At 41.8% G+C, this 11,554-nt stretch overlaps 1 protein-coding gene across 1 annotated transcript in view; it reads right to left on the minus strand.

Annotated features, from left to right (window-relative positions):
- Positions 1 to 10,683, minus strand: part of Tat (Tyrosine aminotransferase) — a 76,153-nt gene extending 65,470 nt beyond the window's left edge. The window contains exon 1 of the mRNA XM_067150988.2: positions 10,533 to 10,683. Coding sequence (XP_067007089.2) covers positions 10,533 to 10,683 — 151 coding nt within the window. The remainder of the gene's footprint in view (positions 1 to 10,532) is intronic.
- Positions 10,684 to 11,554: the final 871 nt, after the last annotated feature.

Below are 11,554 nucleotides of genomic sequence, written 5' to 3' on the forward strand. Positions count from 1 at the left end.
GATTGATTGATTGATTGATTGATTGATTGATTGTGTCAAATAAAAATGTCTGCACATGGTAGCTGAGGCCATATTATTATTATTATTATTATTATTATTATTATTATTATTATTATTATTATTATTATTATTATTATTATATGTATGTTGGGCAATCAGTCCGAAGGCTGGTTTGATCCTCCACAGCTATGCCAACAACTGTCATAGATGGCCTAGCCATCACTGAAGGGGCGTACTAGGGAAATGAGGAGTGAGGTATAGTAGTTTCCTGTTGCTTTCCTCACCAAGCCAGAAGTTGCTCACATATCAGACTGCGAAGCCTACTGAAATGCACGCACCATCTGACCCTACGAGTGATATTTTCATACCATTCATAACAGGGACTAACTGCAAAAGGAATGGTATTGCTAGCATCGCTCATACCTCAGTCACTTTCATATTGTCAAATCCAAGGATGAGACTGAGACAGGTCAATGAAAGTAACAAATTTATTCTAAAAAATTTAAGTTCTATAGGCTTTTTCAATCGTGAAATTACCAGCGTTTCGCCCCGGTGTAGCAGTGAGCTCATCGGTTGGATTGCTACACCTTACCAAGACTCTGGCGGCTAGTGCACCGTTGAGACACGAATACAAGCCTCCTATATAGGACTATGCAGTGACGGTGCACTAGGGTAGGAATGTGCCTCCACTTGTATAAATGCCTGCCTTTGGCCTCCATATCAATATATATATTCTAGACCATACCAGAACACGTAGTGCACTGTGTCCGACTCGTTGGCTGAACGGTCAACGTACTGGCCTTCGGTTCAGAGGGTCCCGGGTTCGATTTCCGGCCGGGTCGGGGATTTTAACCTTAATTGGTTAATTCCTACGGCACGGGGGCTAGGTGTATGTGTTGTCTTCATCATCATTTCATCCTCATCATGGCGCGCAGGTCGCCTACGGGAGTCAAAAGAAAGACCTGCACCTGGCGAGCCGAACCCGTCCTGGGATATCCTGGCACTAAAAGCCATACGACATTTCATTTTATAGTGCACTGTAAACACTACATCTCTCCAGCAAGTATTATTATTATCCTTTAATACAGGCTGCATGTTGAATAAAACATGTAATGGAATTCAATAAACTCTGAACCGTTCCTAAGCTTGTGCTAATAATTTCAGTATTTAAGTGAGAAGACGTTGCCAATAAATATTAGGTCACAATAATCACGACCAAAATAATCAGCTGCTGATAACAACATCAACAAATACACAACATATACATATTCCAATTGGCTTTACGTAGCACCAACACAGATAGGTCATCATGCGACGTTGGTATAGGCCAAGCCTAGAACTGTGGAAGAAGCGACGATGACCTTAATTAAGGTTCACCTGTTGTGAAAATAGGGAACCACGGGAAAATAAATTCAGAGTTGCCGACAGTAAGGTTAGAACCCACTATCTCCCGTTTGCAAGTTAACATAATTATACATACGTCGAGCCGCGTAGCTAACTCACTTGGTAATAGAAAATGTTTGTTGGTGTATTTCATAGAATTATAGAACGACTTTATCACTTGATGGTTACATGAATTACTTAGTAATTTGCTTGCACACACCAGGGTATCTGATAACACTCATTTAAGAAAATAATCTTAACTCGACTGGTAGTACAAGCCACTGATAACTAACTCTCTTTGTTGTCCTCGCCTTCAGGGTTAGATAGTTTACTTGTCAAGTTCCAGCGTTTTATTTGCCATATTTCACTTTAGACAAAATTATCAGAGTTTATACATTTAAGAAAACAAAAGCACAAAGCAAAACCATTAACATTGGTACAAGGTAACTTACAAGGGAACTGTTTGAGTTAGCCAGACCAATTGAAGTGAAACTCGGTAGGATAATCGATTGAGATATCAAGAACTTAATGATACCAGTTATTATGCCGTAAGATTAACGGTAGTATTAGAAATAATGGTTAAAAATAGCTCACCGGTTGGGTGTAGTAAGCTGATGACGACGCAGAATGACCTTGCGTAGGCACTGTAAAAATATACCGACTGCCGATAGTTCAATTTGTAGTCAGTTAAAGCTTTCCCAAATATGTTCCGATGTTAAGGTATTCTTACGAGCTTTCGTGGCTTAGGAGCCAGGGCGTAGGCCTTTCATTGCGGGCTTCCGTGGTTCAAATCCCGGTCACTCCAAATGAAAGTTGTGCTGGACAAAGCGGAGCTCAAGGGCAGTGTCCTGGAGCTTCAGACTCTGGGTCGGGGGACACAACTGGGGAGAATGACCAGTACCTCCCCCAGGCGGGCTCACCTGCTATGCTGAACAGGGGCGTTGGTGGGAGATGGGAAGATTAGAAGGGATAAACAAGGAAGAGGGAAGGAAACGGTCGTGGCCTTAAGTTAGGTACCATCCCGGCATTTGCCTGGAGGAGAAGTGGGAAACCACGGAAAACCACTTTCAGGATGGCTGAGGTGGGAATCGAACCCATCTCTACTCAGTTGACCTCCCGAGGTTGGGTGGACCCCGTTCCAGCCCTCGTACCACTTTTCAAATGTCGTGGCAGAGCCGCGAATCGAACCCGGGCCTCCGGGGGTGGCAGCTAATCACGCTAACCACTACACCGCAGAGGCGGACTCGTTCGTTTTTATACGTTTATTTTTGTCGGCCTCCAGATCCCAAGATAGCGGGTTCAAACCCGGCAGAGAGTGTCGGATTTTTGAAGGGCGAAAAGAAAAGTCCATTCGACACTCCATGCCATACGATGTCCGCATGTTACGATCTCTGGTGATGCAATTGGTGTTTACCCCACAAAATTCATTAACCCACAGCTAGTCCGGCGGCCCCGCGGTGTAGGGGGCAACGCGTCCGCCTGTCATTCGGCGGCCTCGGGTTCGTTTCCCGGCCTGGGGACTGGGTGTTTTTGACGTCTTTAATCTTTCTTTCCTCACACACAACATTCCACACTACCGCCATTCCACTTACACGCAGGTTCATACAATATGGTGCCAGTAGGGGGCAAAAGATCCACATGGGTCGACGCCCCGAACAAATAGCATTTTTTTTAAAACTGACGTACAAGCAGCCAGGTGGCGTCAAATTAACATGCTTGCACACGGTAGCTGAGACCATGCGATTATTATTATTATTATTATTATTATTATTATTATTATTATTATTATTATTATTATTATTATTATTATTATTATTATTATTATTATTATTATTATTATTATTTCTTCATCGTTAGGACCTCTAAGGACCGCGAGATCCCAACTGTTTGTCTTCTTGCTGACCCAGCAGGTTTTCATCCTTTCGAAGTGTTCTTTCTCCCGTGCATCAGATTTGCCATAATAATAATAATAATAATAATAATAATAATAATAATAATAATAATAATAATAATAATAATAATAATAATAATAATAATAATAGCATGGCCTCATGCTAATCAGTTGAAGGATATGGGGGGATCAACCGTGGTCGATCTTAAAATTACAGCTAAGGATCTGAGCCCTAGAGGTTGCCTCAATATGTATTCTGGCTGTTTGGTTTTTGACAGTAAGTTTTACAACCGGATGCCCTTACTGACATCAACCCTCCTCCTTTATCCGGGCTTGGGATCGGCAACAACAGTTAATGAGCTACTCAATCAACCCATTAACTGATGCAGGCGGAAAATCCTCAGGAAAATCTTAGGACTAAAGTGATAAAATGGAATATGGATGAAAAAGAAATCATGAAATATATCAAGTTACAGAAAAAAGTCACAGATACTATCAGGAAACAACGATTACAATTTTATGGTCACTTGAAATGAAATGGCGTATGGCTTTTAGTGCCGCGAGTGTGGGAGGACATGTTCGGCTCGCGAAATGCAGGTCCTTCGATTTGACTCCCGTAGGCGACCTGCGCGTCGTGATGAGGATGAGATGATGATGATGATGATGACAACACATACACGCAGCCCTCGTGCTAGCGAAATTAACCAATAATGGTTAAAATTCCCGACCCTGCCGGGAATCGAACCCTGGACCCCTGTGACCAGAGGCTAGCACGCTAACCATTTAGCCATGGAGTCGGACAATGGTCACTTATACAGAATGGATAATAATAGGCTCACAAAGTAAATTTTAAACTTAGCCTTATCTATAAAAATTCACAATAATTGGCTAAAAGATATCAGTGAAGACCTAAATGAAATTGACATTAATGAAGAAATCATTCAAGACAGAATAAAATTCAGAATTTTAATTTACAAACACAAACTTTCTGTAAAGCCCGCCTGAATAAACATAGGATGGACTGAACAACGTGAAAAGGAACACAGCGAGAGGATGAAGCGATACTGGGAAGAGACGAAGGAAACCAAAAAAGTGCTATTAAGTTCCTTAGTTGGGCATAACGAATAAAAAAAAATGTAAACAGCATGGCCTCAGCTACAGTGTACAGGTATTTTGATTTGATGCTATTTAGGCTTCCTGAAGTCTTCTAAAGCTGATTGTTGAGGGCAAAGTCCAGGGAACCAGACAACGAGGACGAGTACCAACGCGATGGATTGACATAGTGAACGGCCCCCTACAGTGTTCTCTCAGAGTAACGACATTGAAAGTTTTAGATAGGGAAGAATGGCGAAGTATGGTTCATCGGCTAGAGGGCTGAATATTATGATAGTCACGACGCCTCAGTCATGAGGCAAAACGAAGAAGAAGAAGAAGAAGGCTTTCTGAAGGTCAGCGTCGACGTTCCACTTTACTCTACCATATGACAGAGAAACGGATCACTACTGGGCGATCTACAACTTCTGTGGAAGCACATTCCACATAATTCTCGCTATATGTTAATGTAAACTTTCACTCTATTGCTAATAACAAAAACACTCGCTGCTGGTAATACGCGAGTCCACGCCCGTTTTGAATGGCTCATGTTCCAAGTTCGATCATTCACCGGAAGTCGCCTATGTCATCATCAGAAGAGTTGTACCATCTAGAAAACTAGCCACATTTTCCAGAAGTCGATTACTGTGACGGTGTAGACAAGTGAACCCATATCTTCAGAAAATAACTCAGAGTTGATGATGCACTTGTGGCGCCTGGGGCGCAGACCAGTGAACGCATACCTTTAACGACTGACCATTCTGGAACTTTCCACGAATACGAAGACCATACTTGGGGAGAGCTCTCCGAATCTCTTAAGCAACATTGAAGTTGGTGATAGGCTTGTTGTATGTGTAAAATGTGATCTACGTATAACGAAATCAGTGTAAAGCCGTTGGTGATGCATCGGTCTACCCTAGTAATACATCAAAAGATGAATTCTCTATTCGTCGCTACTTTCGTAATTCTTTTATAAATGTACGTATTGTACTTTCATTTTTTGTATAACAGGGCCCGTCAGCATTGCTGTGGATGGACTGCAGCACATAGGCTTATAATACTACCCTATTTAGAATTAACACCTGTCTATTATTCCTTGCTCTAAACTAGAATATACAGTTCCAGTAATGATCCTGTGTTTATTCCCTTTGCTTGGATGATTATATTCACAAATATATTGTATCTCTTGCGGGCTACATCATTGCATGCATAGATTATATGATGGGTAGGTTGTATCTACTTCCTGTATGCCTACAAGTGCTACTATAAATCTTAACTGAACGTTTCAGCCCCTACGTAGGCTTTCAGTTATTTCTTTGCCTGATACCTTTTTCACACGTTTCATACCGGAGGTTTGCATCCACATTTTGAGGTCTTCATCCCTGAGTTAGCTCTTATTAACTTCCCTATTCCAAGATCTGATTCTGGTCCTCGTAAAGCTCGATGCTTTCGTGACCTGGAGCCATGTTGTACTTGAAATGCTGGTAATTTTGCTATAAGGAACAAAATCACTAATTATCTGCCCACAACTGAATTTGCAGGCAGTGCGACAAGCATGTTAGCACTTCAAACATAAAACCATAGACTGAGCGGTAACATTTAAAATAAGTGGAAGAAGAATTAGAAGAAGACATGCTTTCAGTGGAGAAGTGAACTAATATCATATTCTCGGTTAACCTAGAAGTATATTTCCATTCATATTCACTAGAACTCAATGTTAATTCCAGGATGAGACCTAGCAAGATGTACAGACCTTGTCTACGAGTTTCAAATATGGAACCACGGACTGAGTTGGTAGCGTTGAAGATAATCAGTCAAATAAGAAAAATAAGAAGAAGACACAGTTAAGTTTGACTACTCTACCTTCATGTCTAACTGGAAATTAAAACTAATGCACTCTGTTGATCGCTAATAGATGAAACCCTTACGAGTCCATCAGGAACCAACAGGAAGGTAAAACTAGTTGCTGAAATCAGTGGTCGAATCTCGAGCCTTCGAGTCAAGAGACTAAATCGTGAGTACCTATGACTCATTTCTTCAATATATAAATTAATATTATAAACATTCAGAGAATGCCTTTGCCTAATCACCATTGTAACTATTGTTGAAATATAAGACCGATAGCGATATTCGAAAGGTAAGAGAGAATGGACGTTGTTAGTCCTTCGATGATGTTATGGCAGTAAACTGGCTGGCCTATGTTAACCAAGTGCACGTGCGGTTTCACAAAATGAATGCTCCAGTATTACAGTGTAAAGGTGAAAAAAAATGGAAGAAAGGAACAGTTACTCTATTGGATGTGCTTAATTTATTTGTAATTTTTCAAATTTGTACATAGTATTATTTGGCAATGTTCATGTATTCTATTTACATGTTTTGCACAGGGAAGTTCTTCCCTTTCACATCACTTAAGTAAGAATTGTTCAATATGATTATTTATAATCTTGAAAATATATATATATATATATATATATTTTATTCTTGAGAAAATAATACATTTTATAGGTAACTAAAAAAGGTGGGTGATTGCGAGCTGTTTTACTGGTGGTAGAGTGGGTGGGAACAGGCCACCCTACCATAAATTAACCCTTAAAGCTTACTTTGTCATCAGGAAGTATCTTCATTTTCCCTACATTCAGTCGAATGAAAATTCTTTCCTGGACTGGGTTTGAATCGGCAACCACCATCTACCAAATCTAACTGTCGATAAAGTTACAGAACAAATATACCGAGGAACCGAACCATTAAGACGAACTTCATAATACTTTAAAAACAGTTTTGTTTTTTTTTTCATGCTATGATGTTGGGTTTCATATGTCTAAATCTACAGATCAAAACAGCCCATATGCCTTTTGATTTCTAAGTACTTCTAGATGAACAGTTAATTCTATACTGAGTTTTTTCAGAACAGTATGCCTCGGCATGGCTTTTAAGCCAATTGAATCAATACACTCTTGAACTTGTGATTATGTAGTTCTGCATTATACGCGAAGTGACCTTCGGTACACATAAACACTTGCTTGTGTTACCTTTGTACAATCGTTTACATGACATTTAATCATTTTAAGCACAAGTACTGCAAAAGCAATTTTCAATTCAGAATCTCAGGTCGGCTCTAGCCGCATTCTGACAGAAATGTTCTTGCAAAGTCAACTGATCAGGCCTATAGCGATTTGATTTTTACTGAAATAGTTCGCGTCTTCTTTCTAGTTAGATCATGACTATATCACTGAACACAGTAAAAATAGTAGCCTATACATGGTGTCAGATTATGTATGCTTTGAAGTCAGATAATACATGTCACTCCCACCTTACGGAATTGGGCAAAATACTGGCCCGTTAGTGTTCATTAATACAATTTGGCATCATGTATACATCGTATATTGGAAAAGTGTGTATTTGACAAATATACGCATACAGTATATTCAAGAGAAAGAAAATAAATATTGTATTGCTGAAGGAGCGTGGGGTACATTTTTTATTTGTATTTTTTTTGCTACTTCTTTAACCTCGCACTAACACATCGAAGGTTTTCGACGACGGAAGGAAGGGAAATGGCTAGGATTAGGAAGGTAGCGGCCGTGTCCTTAATTAAAGTACAGCCCCAGCATTTGCCTGGTATGAAAATGTTAAACCATGGAAAACCATCTTCAGGGCTACCGACAGTGGGATTCGAACCCACTATTCAAGCTCCGCGTCGCTAATCGCACGGCGACACAAATTTTGATGCTGGTTTTACCGTGCGAGAGTCCATTTAGTTTTTGTGTCAATAATTGTACTCGAGAAAGCCTAAGCCAGTGCCTGTCTGTGGGGCTAAATAACACGTTTGGAAATCAATTCATGACAATTTCACAATAACCTGTCATAATATTATTCGTATTGCGAAGATACTAATCAATGAAATTCTAGCACAGCAGTCCCTAAGTGAGGTTATCTGCTTGGTATAAAATGAGATAGAATTTCCCGGTTTGGAAATCGAAAAATAATGGCTGAAAGGATTCGTCGCGCTGACCACGCCTCACCTCGTAATCTGCTGGTCTTTAGGCTGAGCAGCGGTCACTTGCTAGGTCAAAGATCGATAGCGCTGTAGAACCAAGGGTTTTCTTTTGAGGCGTCGGTGACTCGATGAGAAATCTATGGTGGACAGATTGAAGACTGGTTTGCTTGGGGATCCTCGTTCAGTTTGTCCATGTTACTCCAGTAAAACAAAATAAAAATAAAATATAGTATCTCCTTACAGGCCATAGGCCCTTGGAAGATTGAAAAGATAATGATTTCCACCATTCGGAATCCTGACAGCAATTAAAGTGGTGGTGGGGTGGAGGGTAATTCGACGTCCAGCCGACCTTGTCTCCGGGAAATAACGTGGTACTCATTTTTTATGTAAACTGGGTGAATCTCGGGGCCATGTGCCAGCCCTGTGGTGTAGGGGTAGCGTGCCTTCCTCTTACCCGGAGGCCCAGGGTTCGATTCCCGGCCAGGTCAGGGATTTTTACCTGGACCTGAGGGCTGGTTCGAGGTCCACTCAGCCTACGTGATTAGAACTGAGGACCTATCTGACGGTGAGATAGCGGCCCCGGTCTCGAAAGCCAAGAATGACGTCCGAGAGGATTCGTCGTGCTGACCACACGACACCTCGTAAACTGCAGGCTTTCGGGCTGAGCAGCGGTCGCTTGGTAGGCCAAGGCACTTCAAGGGCTGTAGTGCCATGGGGTTTGGGTTTTTTCGGGGCCTTGTGCCTCTCCAGAAAAGGAAATTTCACAATAACCTGTCATAATATTGTTCGTATTGCGAAGATACTAATCAGTTAAATTCTGGCACAGCAGTCCCTAAATGAGTTTATCTGCTTGGGATAAAATGGGGTACTGAGCCCACGGCCTTCCAAGTGAATCGATCACGCCTTAACCGCCTCAACTATCCACCATATTTTCAAGAATAGGCTAGGAAAGATCTAGCAATCAAGGTAATGAATTCCATCACTGTTAGTGGTAGTAGCGCTATCGTAAATGGCTCATTAGTTGTTCTTTTCAAGCCAAAAGTACAGGTCACCCATAACAGGGCTGATGACCATCTTCATTACCTTTTAAATGAACAACGACAATAGTTGTTCATTAAAGTATTCACTATTCCTCGAGAATCCCAAAAGAGGTACATACTGTCTTGCCGTTGATCCAGACTCTACTAAGCCAAACCAGGGCGCAACAGTCCTGATGGGCCTTGGCCTACCAAGCGACCGCTGCTCAGCCCGAAGGTCTGCAGATTACAAGGTGACGTATGGTCAGTGCGACGAATCCTCTGGGCCATTATTATTGGGTTTCTAGACCGGAGTAGTAATCTCAAGGTCAGATAGCTCCTCAATTGTAATCATGTAGGCTGAGTAAACTTCGAACCAGCCTTCAGGTCCAGATACAAATCCCTAGTCTGGGGCTTCCGGGTGAGAGACAGGCACCAAGCTGAAGATTATTTGGATCCTACAGAAAAGTTCCCTAGTTACATTTCTTCGTGAGCATATTTGTTGTAAAGACTTTTCGTTTGGTTGAATGGTTTCGATTCTCGGCTCCACCCAGATTTATTATAATTTCGATTAATTCCAGCTTTGGAAACGAATTTGGGAAGAAGAGCGAATATCAGTTAACCTACAAACCACGGCCGCTTCTTCCCCAAATCTAGTTCAAATTAACTTCAAAAACACACACCAGTGCACACACCACAGTTACACAGATTATTATCATAATGTTATATTTTTACGACCCACTAACTATTTTTACGGTTTTCGGAGATGCCGAGGTGCCGGAATGTTGTCCCTCAGGAGTTCTTTTAAGTGCCAGTAATCTACCGATACGAGGCTATATTTGAGCACCTTCAAATACCACTGGACTGAGCCAGGATCGAACCTGCCAAGCTGGGGTCAGAAGGCCAGCGCCTCGACCGTCTGAGCCACTCAGCCCGGCACACGGGTTATTATAAGATAAAATTATACAGGGTTGTTGGTATGAAGTTCCTTATGTAAAGTAACATAGAGTTTATGTTTCTTGCATAAAGACACAATTCCATTTCCTAAAACCCTTGTCGTTAACAAGGATTGAACTACAACCTTTAAGACAGTATATAACATTAAATTCAGTTTCATTCATAAGTTCTATTAACAGTTAATGACCTTACTTACCAATGGAGAGGGCTATAAGCTGCTTATCAGGATTGGGCCTTAGTTCGAGGCTCTCCACCAACGCCCGGATGGGGTTGATGGTGCACCTTGCCGCATCAGAGGCAGGTACTTGCCAGTTTACGCGTGGAGAACTTCCTGCGGCTGGGGACATGGTGTATGACTGTTGCCGCCGTCGCACGTCCAAGAGCTCTTGTACCTAGCGACTTCGCGTCCTATTGGCTGACCAGTTGGGCCTTGCTCAGGCCACTATCTCCCATTGGCTAAACCCGCACACACCTTCGCCCGGCGATGACGAGTTCAGCATAACCTTCTGATTTGTTTACCTCAGTGTCAAACCCGTACAACAATCCAGTCCTTTTTTCTTACTTTTGTTTTATTCGCCCATTTCTTCTCCGCATCGTTCTTCTCAGCGTCCTTGCGTAATGTCAGTGTTAGGGACAGCGCGAGCCGAGCCTCCGGTTAGCGCTACTCGACACGAACAACAGTTTTACAGAGTATTGTTCTTCAAATAAACTTTCAGCTTATTAGCTGAATGATAGCTCAATAGTAGCACATCAAAAGCGAAATCCGAAGGCTGTAGGTTAGATTCTCACTGGTGTCTGGTAGACTGTTCTTATTCTTAACTTAACAGCTTTTCAGGTTTTTTTTTTTTTGTGGACGTCCTAACGCATGTGTGGTGTGTGAGTGGCAGGGATGTTGAGGACAGCACAAACACCCAGCCTCCGGATCATTGGAATTAACCAATGAAGGTTAAAATTCCAGACCCGGCCGGAAATCGAACCCGGGACCCTCTGAACCGAAGGCCAGTACGCTGACCATTCAGCCAACGAGTCGGACGACATCCAGATATTAAATATATTATTTAACTAGCTGCTTTATCGTCGTTGAAGAGTTAGTTTTTATCCAATTTTAGAAAACCAACATTTTATGATCCTATGAGCAGTAATGCCGTCTAGAGCAGACTAATGGCAGCAGAGACGAGACAGTGCACACCTCAAATAACAAGAGTGACTTAACAGTGG

The sequence above is a fragment of the Anabrus simplex genome, chromosome 7 (genome assembly GCF_040414725.1).
Source record: "Anabrus simplex isolate iqAnaSimp1 chromosome 7, ASM4041472v1, whole genome shotgun sequence".
In the NCBI taxonomy this organism is placed as follows: domain Eukaryota; kingdom Metazoa; phylum Arthropoda; class Insecta; order Orthoptera; family Tettigoniidae; genus Anabrus; species Anabrus simplex.